This window comes from Oncorhynchus mykiss, chromosome 15 (assembly GCF_013265735.2).
Source record: "Oncorhynchus mykiss isolate Arlee chromosome 15, USDA_OmykA_1.1, whole genome shotgun sequence".
Taxonomy (NCBI): domain Eukaryota; kingdom Metazoa; phylum Chordata; class Actinopteri; order Salmoniformes; family Salmonidae; genus Oncorhynchus; species Oncorhynchus mykiss.
In genome coordinates this window covers 64,304,774-64,324,725 of record NC_048579.1, presented here as the reverse complement: position 1 = coordinate 64,324,725, position 19,952 = coordinate 64,304,774, and the positions used below count along the sequence as shown (strand labels likewise).

Here is a 19,952-nt window from a genome sequence, read left to right as displayed (position 1 = left end):
TCTCTTGGCCTCATCTCTCTCGCGCTCCCCCTCCAATTAATCTGAACAGAAAATCTAATAAAAACATTTCACCACAACGAGGAGCCACCAAACTTACTCAATCACGGTCTTAGCATGCCGACAGGCTAACAAAACATTTTGGAAAGACGAGCCTGCACCGAGTGCACTCACTCCCATCCACTTTAGCTGTTACATGGGCGCCTAAGGGCTCTGAGCTAACTGCAGAGCCCTTCCATCAAACTCTCACCTGTTATCTTTCTACTTCTATCTCTCACCATCCCCCTCTTTCTGTGGTTGTGAAATAACAATGCTGCCTCTGCTTGCTGTGGTTCGAAGGTCTCTCTCACCTCGCCATGTTGCAGGGACCTTTACTTGCTAGTCAGTTAGTCAGTCATTGTCTTTCACATTTTCTTTAAGCTTTCTTCTGTTGTTCTTCAGTGTTTCTGAGCTTTTGTTTCTTCAGTGTTTCTGAGCTTGTGTTTCTTCAGTGTTTCTGAGCTTGTGTTTCTTCAGTGTTTCTGAGCTTGTGTTTCTTCAGTGTTTCTGAGCTTGTGTTTCTTCAGTGTTTCTGAGCTTGTGTTTCTTCAGTGTTTCTGAGCTTGTGTTTCTTCAGTGTTTCTGAGCTTGTGTTTCTTCACTGTTTCTGAGCTTGTGTTTCTTCAGTGTTTCTGAGCTTGTGTTTCTTCAGTGTTTCTGAGCTTGTGTTTCTTCAGTGTTTCTGGGCTTGTGTTTCTTCAGTGTTTCTGGGCTTGTGTTTCTTCAGTGTTTCTGAGCTTGTGTTTCTTCAGTGTTTCTGGGCTTGTGTTTCTTCAGTGTTTCTGGGCTTGTGTTTCTTCAGTGTTTCTGAGCTTGTGTTTCTTCAGTGTTTCTGAGCTTTTGTTTCTTCAGTGTTTCTGAGCTTGTGTTTCTTCAGTGTTTCTGAGCTTGTGTTTCTTCAGTGTTTCTGAGCTTGTGTTTCTTCAGTGTTTCTGAGCTTGTGTTTCTTCAGTGTTTCTGAGCTTGTGTTTCTTCAGTGTTTCTGAGCTTGTGTTTCTTCAGTGTTTCTGAGCTTGTGTTTCTTCACTGTTTCTGAGCTTGTGTTTCTTCAGTGTTTCTGGGCTTGTGTTTCTTCAGTGTTTCTGAGCTTGTGTTTCTTCACTGTTTCTGAGCTTGTGTTTCTTCAGTGTTTCTGAGCTTGTGTTTCTTCAGTGTTTCTGAGCTTGTGTTTCTTCAGTGTTTCTGGGCTTGTGTTTCTGAGCTTGTTTCTGAGCTTGTGTTTCTGAGCTTGTGTTTCTGAGCCTGTGTTTCTGGGCTTGTGTTTCTTCAGTGTTTCTGAGCTTTTGTTTCTTCAGTGTTTCTGAGCTTGTGTTTCTTCAGTGTTTCTGAGCTTGTGTTTCTTCAGTGTTTCTGAGCTTGTGTTTCTTCACTGTTTCTGAGCTTGTGTTTCTTCAGTGTTTCTGGGCTTGTGTTTCTTCACTGTTTCTGAGCTTGTGTTTCTTCAGTGTTTCTGAGCTTGTGTTTCTTCAGTGTTTCTGAGCTTGTGTTTCTTCACTGTTTCTGAGCTTGTGTTTCTTCACTGTTTCTGAGCTTGTGTTTCTTCAGTGTTTCTGAGCTTGTGTTTCTTCAGTGTTTCTGAGCTTGTGTTTCTTCACTGTTTCTGAGCTTGTGTTTCTTCACTGTTTCTGAGCTTGTGTTTCTTCAGTATTTCTGAGCTTGTGTTTCTTCAGTGTTTCTGAGCTTTTGTTTCTTCAGTGTTTCTGAGCTTGTGTTTCTTCAGTGTTTCTGAGCTTGTGTTTCTTCACTGTTTCTGAGCTTGTGTTTCTTCACTGTTTCTGAGCTTGTGTTTCTTCACTGTTTCTGAGCTTGTGTTTCTTCAGTGTTTCTGGGCTTGTGTTTCTTCAGTGTTTCTGGGCTTGTGTTTCTTCAGTGTTTCTGAGCTTGTGTTTCTTCAGTGTTTCTGGGCTTGTGTTTCTTCAGTGTTTCTGGGCTTGTGTTTCTGAGCTTGTTTCTGAGCTTGTGTTTCTGAGCTTGTGTTTCTGAGCTTGTGTTTCTGAGCTTGTGTTTCTGGGCTTGTGTTTCTGGGCTTGTGTTTCTTCAGTGTTTCTGGGCTTGTGTTTCTTCAGTGTTTCTGGGCTTGTGTTTCTTCAGTGTTTCTGGGCTTGTGTTTCTTCAGTGTTTCTGGGCTTGTGTTTCTTCAGTGTTTCTGAGCTTGTGTTTCTTCAGTGTTTCTGAGCTTGTGTTTCTTCACTGTTTCTGAGCTTGTGTTTCTTCACTGTTTCTGAGCTTGTGTTTCTTCAGTGTTTCTGGGCTTGTGTTTCTTCAGTGTTTCTGGGTTTGTGTTTCTGAGCTTGTGTTTCTGAGCTTGTGTTTCTGAGCTTGTGTTTCTGGGCTTGTGTTTCTGGGCTTGTGTTTCTGGGCTTGTGTTTCTGAGCTTGTGTTTCTGGGCTTGTGTTTCTGAGCTTGTGTTTCTTCAGTGTTTCTGAGCTTGTGTTTCTTCAGTGTTTCTGGGCTTGTGTTTCTTCACTGTTTCTGGGCTTGTGTTTCTTCACTGTTTCTGGGCTTGTGTTTCTTCAGTGTTTCTGAGCTTGTGTTTCTTCACTGTTTCTGAGCTTGTGTTTCTTCAGTGTTTCTGGGATTGTGTTTCTTCAGTGTTTCTGGGCTTTTGTTTCTTCAGTGTTTCTGGGCTTGTGTTTCTGAGCTTGTGTTTCTGGGCTTGTGTTTCTTCACTGTTTCTGAGCTTGTGTTTCTTCAGTGTTTCTGGGCTTGTGTTTCTTCAGTGTTTCTGAGCTTGTGTTTCTGGGCTTGTGTTTCTTCAGTGTTTCTGAGCTTGTGTTTCTTCAGTGTTTCTGGGCTTGTGTTTCTTCAGTGTTTCTGGGCTTGTGTTTCTTCAGTGTTTCTGGGCTTGTGTTTCTTCAGTGTTTCTGGGCTTGTGTTTCTTCAGTGTTTCTGGGCTTGTGTTTCTTCACTGTTTCTGAGCTTGTGTTTCTTCAGTGTTTCTGGGCTTGTGTTTCTTCAGTGTTTCTGAGCTTGTGTTTCTTCAGTGTTTCTGAGCTTGTGTTTCTTCACTGTTTCTGAGCTTGTGTTTCTTCACTGTTTCTGGGCTTGTGTTTCTTTACTGTTTCTGGGCTTGTGTTTCTTCACTGTTTCTGGGCTTGTGTTTCTTCAGTGTTTCTGAGCTTGTGTTTCTTCACTGTTTCTGAGCTTGTGTTTCTTCAGTGTTTCTGGGCTTGTGTTTCTTCAGTGTTTCTGGGCTTGTATTTCTGGGCTTGTGTTTCTTCACTGTTTCTGGGCTTGTGTTTCTGGGATTGTGTTTCAGTGTTTCTGGGATTGTGTTTCTTCAGTGTTTCTGGGCTTGTGTTTCTGAGCTTGTGTTTCTGAGCTTGTGTTTCTGAGCTTGTGTTTCTGAGCTTGTGTTTCTGAGCTTGTGTTTCTGGGCTTGTGTTTCTGGGCTTGTGTTTCTGGGCTTGTGTTTCTGGGCTTGTGTTTCTGGGCTTGTGTTTCTGAGCTTGTGTTTCTGAGCTTGTGTTTCTGAGCTTGTGTTTCTGAGCTTGTGTTTCTGAGCTTGTGTTTCTGAGCTTGTGTTTCTGGGCTTGTGTTTCTGAGCTTGTGTTTCTGAGCTTGTGTTTCTGGGCTTGTGTTTCTGGGCTTGTGTTTCTTCAGTGTTTCTGAGCTTGTGTTTCTTCAGTGTTTCTGGGCTTGTGTTTCTTCAGTGTTTCTGAGCTTGTGTTTCTTCAGTGTTTCTGAGCTTGTGTTTCTTCAGTGTTTCTGAGCTTGTGTTTCTTCAGTGTTTCTGGGCTTGTGTTTCTTCAGTGTTTCTGGGCTTGTGTTTCTTCAGTGTTTCTTCAGTGTTTCTGGGCTTGTGTTTCTTCAGTGTTTCTGAGCTTGTGTTTCTTCACTGTTTCTGAGCTTGTGTTTCTTCAGTGTTTCTGGGCTTGTGTTTCTTCACTGTTTCTGAGCTTGTGTTTCTTCACTGTTTCTGAGCTTGTGTTTCTTCACTGTTTCTGAGCTTGTGTTTCTTCAGTGTTTCTGGGCTTGTGTTTCTTCAGTGTTTCTGGGCTTGTGTTTCTTCAGTGTTTCTGGGCTTGTGTTTCTTCAGTGTTTCTGGGCTTGTGTTTCTTCAGTGTTTCTGGGCTTGTGTTTCTTCAGTGTTTCTGAGCTTGTGTTTCTTCAGTGTATCTGGGCTTGTGTTTCTGAGCTTGTGTTTCTGAGCTTGTGTTTCTGGGCTTGTGTTTCTGAGCTTGTGTTTCTGAACTTGTGTTTTTTCAGTGTTTCTGAGCTTGTGTTTCTGAGCTTGTGTTTCTGAGCTTGTGTTTCTGAGCTTGTGTTTCTGAGCTTGTGTTTCTGAGCTTGTGTTTCTGAGCTTGTGTTTCTGAGCTTGTGTTTCTGAGCTTGTGTTTCTGGGCTTGTGTTTCTGAGCTTGTGTTTTTTCAGTGTTTCTGAGCTTGTGTTTCTGAGCTTGTGTTTCTGAGCTTGTGTTTCTGAGCTTGTGTTTCTGGGCTTGTGTTTCTGGGCTTGTGTTTCTGGGCTTCTGTTTCTTCAGTGTTTCTGGGCTTGTGTTTCTTCACTGTTTCTGAGCTTGTGTTTCTTCACTGTTTCTGAGCTTGTGTTTCTTCACTGTTTCTGAGCTTGTGTTTCTTCACTGTTTCTGAGCTTGTGTTTCTTCAGTGTTTCTGAGCTTGTGTTTCTTCAGTGTTTCTGAGCTTGTGTTTCTTTAGTGTTTCTGGGCTTGTGTTTCTTCAGTGTTTCTGAGCTTGTGTTTCTTCAGTGTTTCTGGGCTTGTGTTTCTTCACTGTTTCTGGGCTTGTGTTTCTTCACTGTTTCTGGGCTTGTGTTTCTTCAGTGTTTCTGAGCTTGTGTTTCTTCACTGTTTCTGAGCTTGTGTTTCTTCAGTGTTTCTGGGATTGTGTTTATTCAGTGTTTCTGGGCTTTTGTTTCTTCAGTGTTTCTGGGCTTGTGTTTCTGAGCTTGTGTTTCTGGGCTTGTGTTTCTTCACTGTTTCTGAGCTTGTGTTTCTTCAGTGTTTCTGGGCTTGTGTTTCTTCAGTGTTTCTGAGCTTGTGTTTCTTCAGTGTTTCTGAGCTTGTGTTTCTGGGCTTGTGTTTCTTCAGTGTTTCTGAGCTTGTGTTTCTTCAGTGTTTCTGGGCTTGTGTTTCTTCAGTGTTTCTGAGCTTGTGTTTCTTCAGTGTTTCTGGGCTTGTGTTTCTTCAGTGTTTCTGGGCTTGTGTTTCTTCAGTGTTTCTGGGCTTGTGTTTCTTCACTGTTTCTGAGCTTGTGTTTCTTCACTGTTTCTGAGCTTGTGTTTCTTCAGTGTTTCTGGGCTTGTGTTTCTTCAGTATTTCTGAGCTTGTGTTTCTTCAGTGTTTCTGAGCTTGTGTTTCTTCAGTGTTTCTGAGCTTGTGTTTCTTCACTGTTTCTGGGCTTGTGTTTCTTTACTGTTTCTGGGCTTGTGTTTCTTCACTGTTTCTGGGCTTGTGTTTCTTCAGTGTTTCTGAGCTTGTGTTTCTTCACTGTTTCTGAGCTTGTGTTTCTTCAGTGTTTCTGGGCTTGTGTTTCTTCAGTGTTTCTGGGCTTGTATTTCTGGGCTTGTGTTTCTTCACTGTTTCTGGGCTTGTGTTTCTGGGATTGTGTTTCAGTGTTTCTGGGATTGTGTTTCTTCAGTGTTTCTGGGCTTGTGTTTCTGAGCTTGTGTTTCTGAGCTTGTGTTTCTGAGCTTGTGTTTCTGAGCTTGTGTTTCTGAGCTTGTGTTTCTGAGCTTGTGTTTCTGAGCTTGTGTTACTGGGATTGTGTTTCTGGGCTTGTGTTTCTGGGCTTGTGTTTCTGGGCTTGTGTTTTTTCAGTGTTTCTGAGCTTGTGTTTCTGAGCTTGTGTTTCTGAGCTTGTGTTTCTGAGCTTGTGTTTCTGGGCTTGTGTTTCTGAGCTTGTGTTTTTTCAGTGTTTCTGAGCTTGTGTTTCTGAGCTTGTGTTTCTGAGCTTGTGTTTCTGAGCTTGTGTTTCTGAGCTTGTGTTTCTGAGCTTGTGTTTCTGAGCTTGTGTTTCTGGGCTTGTATTTCTTCAGTGTTTCTGAGCTTGTGTTTCTTCAGTTTTTCTGGGCTTGTGTTTCTTCAGTGTTTCTGAGCTTGTGTTTCTTCAGTGTTTCTGAGCTTGTGTTTCTTCAGTGTTTCTGAGCTTGTGTTTCTTCAGTGTTTCTGGGCTTGTGTTTCTTCAGTGTTTCTGGGCTTGTGTTTCTTCAGTGTTTCTTCAGTGTTTCTGGGCTTGTGTTTCTTCAGTGTTTCTGAGCTTGTGTTTCTTCACTGTTTCTGAGCTTGTGTTTCTTCAGTGTTTCTGGGCTTGTGTTTCTTCACTGTTTCTGAGCTTGTGTTTCTTCACTGTTTCTGAGCTTGTGTTTCTTCACTGTTTCTGAGCTTGTGTTTCTTCAGTGTTTCTTGGCTTGTGTTTCTTCAGTGTTTCTGGGCTTGTGTTTCTTCAGTGTTTCTGGGCTTGTGTTTCTTCAGTGTTTCTGGGCTTGTGTTTCTGAGCTTGTGTTTCTTCAGTGTTTCTGGGCTTGTGTTTCTGAGCTTGTGTTTCTTCAGTGTTTCTGGGCTTGTGTTTCTGGGCTTGTGTTTCTGAGCTTGTGTTTCTGAGCTTGTGTTTCTTCAGTGTTTCTGAGCTTGTGTTTCTTCACTGTTTCTGAGCTTGTGTTTCTTCTGTGTTTCTGGGCTTGTGTTTCTTCAGTGTTTCTGAGCTTGTGTTTCTTCAGTGTTTCTGGGCTTGTGTTTCTTCAGTGTTTCTGGGCTTGTGTTTCTGGGCTTGTGTTTCTTCACTGTTTCTGGGCTTGTGTTTCTGGGATTGTGTTTCTTCAGTGTTTCTGGGATTGTGTTTCTTCAGTGTTTCTGGGCTTGTGTTTCTGAGCTTGTGTTTCTTCACTGTTTCTGAGCTTGTGTTTCTTCAGTGTTTCTGGGCTTGTGTTTCTTCACTGTTTCTGAGCTTGTGTTTCTTCACTGTTTCTGAGCTTGTGTTTCTTCAGTGTTTCTGAGCTTGTGTTTCTTCAGTGTTTCTGGGCTTGTGTTTCTTCAGTGTTTCTGGGCTTGTGTTTCTTCAGTGTTTCTGGGCTTGTGTTTCTTCAGTGTTTCTGGGCTTGTGTTTCTTCAGTGTATCTGGGCTTGTGTTTCTGAGCTTGTGTTTCTGAGCTTGTGTTTCTGGGCTTGTGTTTCTGAGCTTGTGTTTCTGAACTTGTGTTTTTTCAGTGTTTCTGAGCTTGTGTTTCTGAGCTTGTGTTTCTGAGCTTGTGTTTCTGAGCTTGTGTTTCTGAGCTTGTGTTTCTGAGCTTGTGTTTCTGGGCTTGTGTTTCTGAGCTTGTGTTTTTTCAGTGTTTCTGAGCTTGTGTTTTTTCAGTGTTTCTGAGCTTGTGTTTCTGAGCTTGTGTTTCTGAGCTTGTGTTTCTGAGCTTGTGTTTCTGAGCTTGTGTTTCTGAGCTTGTGTTTCTGAGCTTGTGTTTCTGGGCTTGTGTTTCTGGGCTTGTGTTTCTGGGCTTGTGTTTCTTCAGTGTTTCTGAGCTTGTGTTTCTTCACTGTTTCTGAGCTTGTGTTTCTTAACTGTTTCTGAGCTTGTGTTTCTTCACTGTTTCTGAGCTTGTGTTTCTTCAGTGTTTCTGAGCTTGTGTTTCTTTAGTGTTTCTGGGCTTGTGTTATCTTCAGTGTTTCTGAGCTTGTGTTTCTTCAGTGTTTCTGAGCTTGTGTTTCTGGGCTTGTGTTTCTGAGCTTGTGTTTCTTCAGTGTTTCTGAGCTTGTGTTTCTTCACTGTTTCTGAGCTTGTGTTTCTTCAGTGTTTCTGAGCTTGTGTTTCTTCAGTGTTTCTGGGCTTGTGTTTCTTCAGTGTTTCTGGGCTTGTGTTTCTTCAGTGTTTCTGGGCTTGTGTTTCTTCAGTGTTTCTGGGCTTGTGTTTCTGGGCTTGTGTTTCTGAGCTTGTGTTTCTGAGCTTGTGTTTCTTCAGTGTTTCTGAGCTTGTGTTTCTTCACTGTTTCTGAGCTTGTGTTTCTTCTGTGTTTCTGGGCTTGTGTTTCTTCAGTGTTTCTGGGCTTGTGTTTCTTCAGTGTTTCTGGGCTTGTGTTTCTTCAGTGTTTCTGGGCTTGTGTTTCTTCAGTGTTTCTGGGCTTGTGTTTCTGGGCTTGTGTTTCTGGGCTTGTGTTTCTGGGCTTGTGTTTCTTCAGTGTTTCTGGGCTTGTATTTCTGGGCTTGTGTTTCTTCAGTGTTTCTGGGCTTGTGTTTCTTCAGTGTTTCTGGGCTTGTGTTTCTGGGCTTGTGTTTCTGGGCTTGTGTTTCTGGGCTTGTGTTTCTGGGCTTGTGTTTCTTCAGTGTTTCTGGGCTTGTGTTTCTTCAGTGTTTCTGAGCTTGTGTTTCTTCAGTGTTTCTGGGCTTGTGTTTCTTCAGTGTTTCTGGGCTTGTGTTTCTTCAGTGTTTCTGGGCTTGTGTTTCTTCAGTGTTTCTGGGCTTGTGTTTCTGGGCTTGTGTTTCTGAGCTTGTGTTTCTGAGCTTGTGTTTCTGAGCTTGTGTTTCTGTGCTTGTGTTTCTGGGCTTGTGTTTCTTCAGTGTTTCTGGGCTTGTGTTTCTTCAGTGTTTCTGGGCTTGTGTTTCTTCAGTGTTTCTGGGCTTGTGTTTCTTCAGTGTTTCTGAGCTTGTGTTTCTTCAGTGTTTCTGAGCTTGTGTTTCTTCACTGTTTCTGAGCTCGTGTTTCTTCACTGTTTCTGAGCTTGTGTTTCTTCAGTGTTTCTGAGCGTGTGTTTCTTCAGTGTTTCTGGGCTTGTGTTTCTTCAGTGTTTCTGGGCTTGTGTTTCTTCAGTGTTTCTGGGCTTGTGTTTCTTCAGTGTTTCTGGGCTTGTGTTTCTGGGCTTGTGTTTCTGAGCTTGTGTTTCTGAGCTTGTGTTTCTGAGCTTGTGTTTCTGTGCTTGTGTTTCTGAGCTTGTGTTTCTGTGCTTGTGTTTCTGGGCTTGTGTTTCTTCAGTGTTTCTGGGCTTGTGTTTCTTCAGTGTTTCTGAGCTTGTGTTTCTTCAGTGTTTCTGAGCTTGTGTTTCTTCAGTGTTTCTGAGCTCGTGTTTCTTTACTGTTTCTGAGCTCGTGTTTCTTTACTGTTTCTGAGCTTGTGTTTCTTCAGTGTTTCTGAGCTTGTGTTTCTTCAGTGTTTCTGGGCTTGTGTTTCTTCAGTGTTTCTGGGCTTGTGTTTCTTCAGTGTTTCTGGGCTTGTGTTTCTTCAGTGTTTCTGGGCTTGTGTTTCTGAGCTTGTGTTTCTTCAGTGTTTCTGGGCTTGTGTTTCTGAGCTTGTGTTTCTGAACTTGTGTTTTTTCAGTGTTTCTGGGCTTGTGTTTCTTCAGTGTTTCTGAGCTTGTGTTTCTTCAGTGTTTCTGAGCTTGTGTTTCTTCACTGTTTCTGGGCTTGTGTTTCTTCAGTGTTTCTGGGCTTGTGTTTCTGAGCTTGTGTTTCTTCAGTGTTTCTGAGCTTGTGTTTCTTCAGTGTTTCTGGGCTTGTGTTTCTTCAGTGTTTCTGGGCTTGTGTTTCTGAGCTTGTGTTTCTGAGTTTGTTTTTCTATGCTTGTTTCTGAGCTTGTGTTTCTGAGCTTGTGTTTCTGGGCTTGTGTTTCTGAGCTTGTGTTTTTTCAGTGTTTCTGAGCTTGTGTTTCTGAGCTTGTGTTTCTGAGCTTGTGTTTCTGGGCTTGTGTTTCTGGGCTTGTGTTTCTTCAGTGTTTCTGGGCTTGTGTTTCTTCAGTGTTTCTGAGCTTGTGTGTCTTCACTGTTTCTGAGCTTGTGTTTCTTCACTGTTTCTGAGCTTGTGTTTCTTCACTGTTTCTGAGCTTGTGTTTCTTCAGTGTTTCTGGGCTTGTGTTTCTTCAGTGTTTCTGGGCTTGTGTTTCTTCAGTGTTTCTGGGCTTGTGTTTCTTCAGTGTTTCTGGGCTTGTTTCTTCAGTGTTTCTGGGCTTGTGTTTCTTCAGTGTTTCTGGGCTTGTGTTTCTTCAGTGTTTCTGGGCTTGTGTTTCTGGGCTTGTGTTTCTGGGCTTGTGTTTCTGGGCTTGTGTTTCTGGGCTTGTGTTTCTGGGCTTGTGTTTCTGGGCTTGTGTTTCTGGGCTTGTGTTTCTGGGCTTGTGTTTCTTCAGTGTTTCTGGGCTTGTGTTTCTTCAGTGTTTCAGTGTTTCTTCAGTGTTTCTGAGCTTGTGTTTCTTCAGTGTTTCTGGGCTTGTGTTTCTTCAGTGTTTCTGGGCTTGTGTTTCTTCAGTGTTTCTGGGCTTGTGTTTCTTCAGTGTTTCTGGGCTTGTGTTTCTTCAGTGTTTCTTCAGTGTTTCTGGGCTTGTGTTTCTTCAGTGTTTCTGGGCTTGTGTTTCTTCAGTGTTTCTGGGCTTGTGTTTCTTCAGTGTTTCTTCAGTGTTTCTTCAGTGTTTCTGGGCTTGTGTTTCTTCAGTGTTTCTTCAGTGTTTCTGGGCTTGTGTTTCTTCAGTGTTTCTGGGCTTGTGTTTCTTCAGTGTTTCTGGGCTTGCCCCCGCACCCTTTTTGGTGTATTGATGGGCCGTGTTGCAGCCTTGAAGCTTTCTACTGTATAATAACTGTGTTGAGAAATAAACATGGGTTAAAATCACCTCCCTTTCTCTCTCTGTCGGTCTTTCTCTCTGTCTTCCTCTCTTGGGCTCTCTCACTCACCCTGTTTCTCTCACTCACCCTCTCTGTTTCTCTCACTCACCCTCTCTGTTTCTCTCACTCACTCTCTCTGTTTCTCTCTCTCCCTCCACAGTAACATAGCCGAGGCGTTGGTCAGTAAAGGTTTTGCCACGGTCATCCGCTACAGACAGGATGATGACCAGCGCTCATCCCACTACGACGAGCTACTGGCTGCAGAGGCACGGTAAGCACAGTGCCCCAAAATGGTTTCTACTGCTGAAAACTAAACCTGACTGTTTTAACCAGCTTGACTAAACCTCCCTTTAAATGAAAATGCTTTCTGTCACGCTCATGCAACAACAGAAGTGTATTCCCCTTAGGGAAACAATACGAATATGTGTGTGTTGCATCATGGCACTGGTCAGAGGTGGCCATTTTTCCCTGTGTCGTAAATCAGCTCCTCTACAAGGCCTGGGGTGTATTCATTACTCCGATTCTGTTGCAAAAAGTTTCTTAAACGGAAGCAAACTGAACAAAACAGGGAAGGACCTACCTGAATTTGTCCAGTAGAAACTCTCGTTTAGACTGATTACACCCCTGCGCGGCTCTAATTTTCTACGAAAGTATTGGCCTCTGAGTGTCGCTCTATCGCGCACACACACACACTGAATCAGGCCTTCTCTTTACACGTGTCTGTGAATATAATTATGTGCACCGGGAGATTTAGTACGTGCTTTAATACACCACTAAAGATGAAGTTGTTTGTTTGTGCAAGTGTTTTCCCATGCTACCCTTCTCTCTCCTTCTGTCTCTTTCTGGGCTCCTCAAACTCCTTCTCTTCCCTTTCTCATTCTCCCTCATCTCTTACACACACACACACACACACACATCACTGACCCACAGATGACACTGACTGCCACAATTTCCATCATCTTCGTCATCTTCATCTGTAGCACTCAATCCCTTTCCAGTAGGAATCTGAACAGGTTGTCATCACACCAGCGTCAGGGTCAGACTGAAAATGCACTCCCTCGTCCCCCCAACCATTACAGTTTCCATTTTAAGGGTATAGATTACACGCAAAGTCCCTCTGCCGCTGATCCTCGTGGTGGAGCCGGGAGCTTGGAAACTGTATCCCCCCTCTGAGCCGGAATGGCTCTCTGAGTGTTTATTACCCACAGCTTCATTTCTCCTCTGCGGCTCAAAGACCTGATGGTTCTCCTTAACTCGCTGGATGATGGGATGAACCGTAATGGTGGCCGCTCTGTCTCACTCTCTCCCTCTGATTGATCACAGGGCAATCAAGAACGGGAAAGGGCTGCATAGCAAGAAGGAGGTTCCCATCCACAGAGTGGCTGATATCTCTGGGGTAAGATGGATTAGTGTGAGAGTGTGGGTGGGAGAGAGAGAAATGTGGGTGTGTGTGTCTTTGAGGAATAGTTGTGTGTGTTTACTGTTATGTGACTAGGCTTATATCTTGTGTGTTTTTCCCCCTGGAGAGTGTGTGTGTGTGCAATGTTCATTCACATTCTAGGGCCAAAATTCTTCTTGATAATATAATTGCCAAAACCTTGACCCCCCAGTCTCAATGCCCTCCAGTCTCTCCCAAGCCACTCCCCAGGACATACCTTGTCATCTGATCTATTGATGACTCACTCTAAGTAATATCCATAATGCCCCCCCCCCCCCCATATTATAGCAATAAAGTCCCATCTAAATATAGTTCCCTCTGTGTTAATGAAGTCATCCAAGAAGTTGTTTACGTGTTCCAGGGACAGCAGACAGCGTCTCTGCTTATGAAAATTGATTGGGCTGCTCACTAAATGAAGATTAGCATTTACTCCGTGCCCATAAAATGTGTTAACGGAGAGTAATGAGATGCACGTACGTACCCACACTCTCCCCACACTCTCCCCACACTCTCCCCACACTCTCCCCACACTCTCCCCACACTCTCCCCACACTCTCTCTCCACACTCTCCCCATGGACCACGTGTGTTAAAGCACATAAAGGAATGACGGCTGGGGACACACACTCCATCCCTCTCATTCTGTCCACCTTAAGTCTCTGTTTTACGAGAAGACCGTGCTTTAATGGACTGGGCAGTCAGTCTGGGCAGTCAGTCTAGGACGTGTGTTATTGTTTAACGCCCGCATAGACACACACGCTGTTCTCCAGTGTAATGAGGTGTGTGTGTGTGTTGATCTTGCCCAGCCCCCTCTCTAAAGACGCTCCATCTCTCTCAGCAGCCCTCTGTGTTTCACTGCAGCCATAGAGGGGATACGACACATTTACATGTTCGCTTGTTTCCCTGTCACTCTGAAGACTGACAGCCGCCCAGGAATAGATCCTTGATACCATGCCAATCTGTTGATGACTTCTGCCAGTCAGGGAGAACAAGCGCGTGTGTGTGTCTCTTCCTCCCTCTTGACTGGAGAGCTGGGCTGTGGAGGCTGTAGTGGCCGGGCCAGGCTAATGTAATGAGCTTTCTAATAAAAATACAGAAATGGCAGCTAACAACCCGATCCTCAGCTCTCCGCCTGTGGCACACACACACACACACACACACACACACACACACACACACACAGGGATATTCCCGAGAGGGATTATATAGATGAAGTGGGTTATATTGAGAATAATACAGTGGGGATATATAATGGAGTACAGTGGGGTGTGTGTGTGTACAGTACATACAAAGGTGCTGAGTGGATATGGCACTGGGGCACTCTCTCAGTCTCTCTCTCTGTCTCTCTCTCTGTCTCTCTCTCTGTCTCTCTCTCTGTCTCTCTCTCTGTCTCTCTCTCGGTCTCTCTCTCGGTCTCTCTCTCTCTCGGTCTCTCTCTCTCGGTCTCTGTCTCTTGGTCTCTGTCTCTCGGTCTCTGTCTCTCGGTCTCTGTCTCTCGGTCTCTGTCTCTCGGTCTCTGTCTCTCGGTCTCTCTCTGTCTCTGTCTCTCTCTCTCTCTCTTCACCCCCCAACACAGGTTACATAAACACAGTCCCTCCTGACTCCTGCCCCCCAGCCCAGCTGGTATATATTTGTGTTCACCTGTTTCCCTATTCCCATTGGCCACCTTTCTCCATCCTAAGAGTTCATCTGAACAGATAAATAATGTGTAGTGTAGGGCTAGATTCCTGCCCAGTAACTTTAATCACCACAGCAATGTTGACTTTGCACCCTGCAATCCTGAGCTACCTGGCGCTTGATGGAATAGTTCCACCTTGTCAACAACATATTTCCTCATCCTCCTCACCCAGTACATCTATCTGTTTTGCCAGAACACATCTCTCTTCCTCTACACACACCTCCCCACCCCACGGCATCTAAATCATGAGAGAGTGCTAGTGAGTCACTGCCTGGTTTGTTATGGCTGCATTGGCCTGCCTGCCGAGCTGTGTATTTATTAATATAACTCTCTCTCTCTCTGCCATTGATTCATCAGCCTGTCTGAATACGCAATGATTTAGCCACGCTTGTAATTCTGGCCTTGGTGTACCCATCAAGCCAGTGACTCAACAGAATGGGAGAAAGAGAGATGAGGCCTAGCAATGTCATGGTGAAATCATTGGTCCCTTCACCCTTACCGAGAAATCCCACGCAATGAACTTCAACCTAATTTACTCATCTGCATACGAAGTGGATGGACTACGACTGAGGTGTATGATCCACTATTAGACCATCCAATTGACATGAAGATCTGCATTTCTAGGGTGAAGCTGCTACTCTGAACATGTTTCTTTCTTCTCCAGGAAACACAGAAGGCCAAGCAGTTCCTGCCTTTCCTCCAGAGAGCGGGCCGCTCAGAGGCGGTGGTAGAATACGTGTTCAGTGGCTCCCGCCTTAAACTCTACATGCCCAAAGAGACCTGCCTCATCACCTTCCTCCTCGCCGGTAAGCAGTCCATCCACGAGGGCCATTAGGCTACTTCCTGGTTTAGCTAACTACATCCTGTTTTAGCTAACTACATCCTGGTTTAGCTAACTACATCCTGGTTTAGCTAACTACATCCTGGTTTAGCTAACTTTCTTCCACCGTCCTTCCAGTTACTCACAAATCAAATGTATATGTCACGTACACAGTTTACAGCAGGAATATAAGGTACTGTGAAATGCTTGCGCTAGGAGCTAACAGGGTGACGTGTCTTTCAGCCCATCTTGTTGGCTACCTCAGAGATTGGAGCGGCGCCTGGTTAGACTATTAGTCATCAGTCTTTTAACTCTGTAAGCAACATTTGTTTTGGTTTACTTCCGGTTTAATAAAAGCATAGGCTAGTAGGGGAGTGTGTGTGTGTGTACAGTATGTGAGGGGAGTGTGTGTGTACAGTATGTGAGGGGAGTGTGTGTACAGTATGTGAGGGGAGTGTGTGTGTACAGTATGTGAGGGGAGTGTGTGTGTACAGTATGTGAGGGGAGTGTGTGTGTACAGTATGTGAGGGGAGTGTGTGTGTGGAGTGTGTGTACAGTATGTGAGGGGAGTGTGTGTGTACAGTATGTGAGGGGAGTGTGTGTACAGTATGTGAGGGGAGGTGTGTGTGGAGAGGTGTGTGTACAGTGTGTGAGAAGAGGTGTGTGTGTGTACAGTGTGTGAGGAGAGGTGTGTGTACAGTATGTGAGGAGAGGTGTGTGTACAGTATGTGAGGAGAGGTGGGTGTGTGTGTGTACAGTATGTGAGGAGAGGTGTGTGTACAGTATGTGAGGAGAGGTGTGTGTGTACAGTATGTGAGGAGAGGTGTGTGTACAGTATGTGAGGAGAGGTGTGTGTGTGTGTGTACAGTATGTGAGGAGAGGTGTGTGTGTGTGTGTGTGTGTGTACAGTATGTGAGGAGAGGTGTGTGTGTGTACAGTATGTGAGGAGAGGTGGGTGTGTGCCAGACATATCAAGCCAGGTGCAGTATCGCGGGCCCAGTTCAGAGGTCACGGTGTCTGATATCAGAGCTAGCGGAGCGCCCAGCTGTTAGCAGTCATTCACTACGAAGGTCGACAGGGGTCTGGTGAAACCACGCCAGCCGCCCCTAGCACCATTGGAATGGCGTGTAGCTGATGTGACCTTTCACCTCATGCGGGCATTGACCCCCCCCCCCCCCCCCCGCTGGATCCCAGCTTCCTCCCCACTCTGCCTCGTCTGTCATTTTGTGCCAAGCCAGGTGAATGAACGCAAAACTGATTGCAAATCCGTGTCAAAAGCAGGGCTCTCCAACCCTCTTCCTGGAGAGCTACTGTCCTCTAGGTTTTTGCTCCAACCCTCATCTAGTTCCCCTGATTCTAGAAAATAGTTGCTTGCTAAGATGTATCAGGTCAGTTACAACTGGGACTGGATTGAAAACCTAGTCCGAGCCCTGGTCTAGGGAGCATTTGGGGTATGAGGTGACCATTTTGTGCCCGGGAAACAAGCAGTGACAGTTGCAAGAGAAATATAGGCTACAATGTACTGTACATTGGTTATGGTTGTGTTTATACTTTCTGTCTGGCAGCTCAGGTTGATTTGTGCAGACAATTTAGATCAGAATCGGTTGATAGCAGGAATGCTTGTGTGTTTTAGATTAGATGAGACTCCATTTACTCGACTAGCCATAATAGAAGCATTACATCTAATCCAGGCATCTATCTATCGGTCTCTATTTCAGCTCTGTCATTGACCAAACAAAACAAGAACCCACTTCATTCATTTCCCAACAGGGCGCCACCATTTATTCATGATCACATCATCCCCGGTTTAATTGTGCATGTCTTCCATTGTTAATGTTTTAATTAATTTGGTAATTTGTTTCTAAATGTCTTTCCCCTTTGTCGTTGGTTTTTGTAATGATTTTCTCTGCCAGGCATTTTGACATGACCCTCTCTCCATCAAGACACCTAGGACTTTAAGACTGGTTGGAAATCTGACATTATAACTTGACACACTCACACACTTGCGTGCGTGTGTTTTCTGTCATTGGAAATGATTTTATTCAATCAGTGGTTATTACCATATGACAATAAGCACGTTATGGCACAGAGCCTGGGTTTATTTGATTAAGGTCGTTCCCCGGTAAAAAGGTTTTCTGCTAGGAAATGACAGTTCATGTTGTCTTTAATAAACACATTAAGGCCAGATTAACGCTGATTGATACAAACGATCCCTGCTCCCTTTTTAATATGAAGTGCTTCCGTTATGGTTAGCCACCGCACCGCATCCTGACCACCCTCACCTTTCCTGGAACGGTGTGGGTGTGTGTCTAATAGTTTCTTCATTTATTTGTGTGTGTGTGTGTGTGTGTTATTGTTGCTTGTGAGTTTGTGTGGTCATGACTTTGCCTTCGATGCCGTGTTGCGTCTTTGTCTGTGTGTGTCCCGTGTGTGTATGTTGTGTGTTGTACATTGTATGTGTGTGTTGTGTGTGTATTGCTCAGAGTTCATGTGCGCCTCTGTGGTTCTTATTAAGGTTAGAGACCCCTGCTATATGGGACTGTTGGCATACCATAACTACCCCCTGTTATCTTTTACCCTACATACCCGTATTTACTAACACTACCCCACTCCTATCTTCATGTCCTCTCAATGTGCCAAAGTTATCTCTCCCATGTTTTATCTCCCTCTGTAACCCTGTGTGAAATGACATACGGCCTGCATCCCAAATGGCACCCTATTCCTACTTAGTGCACTACTTTTGACCAAGGCCCTGATGAAAAGTAGTGCACTACAGTACCTTCAGAAAGTATTCATACCCCTTGACTTATTCCACATTGTGTTGTTACAGCCTGAATTCCAAATGGATTTCATACTTTTTTTCTCCCCCTCAAACATCTACACACACTACCCCATAATTACAAAGTGAAAATACATTTTTCAAATTAATTGAAAATGAAATACAGAAATATTTCACTAACACAAGTATTCACACCACTGAGTCAATACTTTGTAGAAGCACCTTTGGCAGCGATTACAGCTGTGAATCTTTCTGGGTAAGTCTCCAAAATCTTTCCACACCTGAATTGTGCAACATTTGCCCGTTTTATTCTTGAAAAAAATATTCAAGCTCTGTCAAATTGGTTGTTGATTATTGCTAGATTTTCAAGTAGATTTAAGTAAAAACTGTAACTTGGCCACTTGGGAACATTCACTGTCTTCTTGGTAAGCAACTTCAGTGTAGATTTGGCTTTGTGTTTTAGCTTATTGTCCTGCTGAAAGGTGAATTCGTCTCCCAGTGTCTGGTGGAAAGCAGACTTGACCAGGTCTTCCTTTTTTTAATAAAAAAAAAAAACTCCCCAGTCTTTAACAATTACAAGCATACCCATAACATGATGCAGCCAACACGTTGCTTAAAAATATGAAGAATGGTACTCAGTCATGTGTTGTATTGGGTGTGCCCCAAACGTACCATTTTGTATTCAGGACAAAAAGTTCATTGCTTTGCCTCCATTTTTTTTTCAGTATTACTTTAGTGCCTTGTTGCAAACAGGATGCATGTTTTGGAATATGTTTTATTCTGTACAGGCTTCCTCCTTTTCACTCTGTCAATAACGTTAGCATTGTGGAGTAACTACAATGTTGTTGATCCATCCTTCCCGGCGACTGACTTAGGAAGGACGCCTGTATCTTTGTAGTGACTGGGTGTATTGATACACCATCCAAAGTGTAATTAATAACGTCACCAAGCTCAAAGGGATATTCAATGTCTGTTTTTTTTTTATCCACGAATGGTTGCCCTTTGAGGTATTGGAAAGCCTCCTTGGTCTTTCTGATTTCATCTGTGTTTGAAATTCACTGCTCGACTAAGGTACGATACAGATAATTGTATGTGTGGGGTACAGAGATGATGTGGTCATTCAAACATGTTAAACACTTTTTTCCCCTCTTTTTTTTAATCTTCTATTTAACTAGGCAAGTCAGTTAATTAAGAACAAATTATTATTTAAACACTTATTATTTCACACAGAGCCCATACAATTTATGTGACTGAAGCACATTTTTATTTTAACTTATTTAGGCTTGCCGTAACTAAAGTGTTGAATACTAATTGACTCAACATTTCAGCTTTTCATTTGTAATTCATTTGAAAAATAATCTAAAAGCATAATTCCACTTTGATATTATGGGGTGGTGTGTGTCGGCCAGTGACACATCTCAAATGAATCAATTTTAAATTCAGGCTGTAACACAACAAAATGTGTAAATACTTTCTGAAGGCTCTGTATATGAGCTTAAATATGTAGTCCTGGATCTTAAGCCCTTACAAATCCGTAAAAATAAAATTCATATTGGATATTGTAACACATCATACAAATTGCAAAAAAATATTTACAAAATCATACGAAATAGATGACGCAGTACACAATTGTGCACCATTTTCAGGGAACCTTTTTCACTCGTGAGCACTACTTACTTTAATTTGATCCATATTGTCACAACAAAATCCTGCAACAACCGAAATGGAATATTAATCTATAATGTTGGTTGATTGGTGGTAGTGGGCTACAGGATATTTGCAATAATGTAAATATAACCGTGTGTTAGTGAGGGTTTTCAGTGAATTTCACCAATCATACTTATTGACTCAAGACATTTCAGCTTTTTATTTTTTATTAATTTGTAAACATTTCAAAAAGCATTCCACTTTGACATTCTGGGCTGTGTGTGTAGGCCAGTGACAAACAATTAACAAAATTTGGAAAAAGTCAAGGTGTGAAGACTTTCTTGAAGGGAATAGGAAGCCATTTTGATCTGTTGGATGTTGAACACCAGACGCCCTTCACCCTCCAGACCCCTTCATATAGGCTACTCACAATCACTTAATATGTGTTGAAGGTTTCCACATCTCTACAACATATGGATGCGATTGTCGAGGCCAGATGGGTGGGTCCGTCTAATGGCCAATCTGTTTGTAATGTCAGGCAGGAATTCAACTGGATTGGAAGGAGGCTCTCCAGAGGTTGTGTGCGTGTCTAGTGGAGTGAGCTTTCCTGGGCGCCACACTAAATGGACATACATCCTTTAAGACAGAAGTGTCTCTTGAGGTCTGCTTATTGTGGAAGTCTGATGCTTTACCTGTTGACACCAAAGAGCCCTGCTTTACCTCACGCTGCACCTCCCCCTACCGTATTACCTCACGCTGCACCTCGCCCTACCGTATTACCTCACGCTGCTCCTCGCCCTACCGTATTACCTCACGCTGCTCCTCCCTCTACCGTATTACCTCACGCTGCACCTCCCCTCTACCGTATTACCTCACGCTGCACCTCCCCTCTACCGTATTACCTCACGCTGCACCTCACCCTACTGTATTACCTCACGCTGCACCTCCCTCTACCGTATTACCTCACGCTGCACCTCCCCTCTACCGTATTACCTCACGCTGCACCTCGCCCTACCGTATTACCTC

General features: G+C 43.7%; 1 protein-coding gene across 1 annotated transcript in view; it reads left to right on the top strand.

Annotated features, from left to right (window-relative positions):
* Positions 1-19,952, top strand: part of LOC110490780 (staphylococcal nuclease domain-containing protein 1) — a 369,157-nt gene that overhangs the window by 63,244 nt on the left and 285,961 nt on the right. The window contains exons 13-15 of the mRNA XM_036944950.1: positions 10,727-10,837; positions 11,890-11,962; positions 14,345-14,486. Of these exons, the coding sequence (XP_036800845.1) occupies positions 10,727-10,837; positions 11,890-11,962; positions 14,345-14,486 (326 nt within the window). The remainder of the gene's footprint in view (positions 1-10,726; positions 10,838-11,889; positions 11,963-14,344; positions 14,487-19,952) is intronic.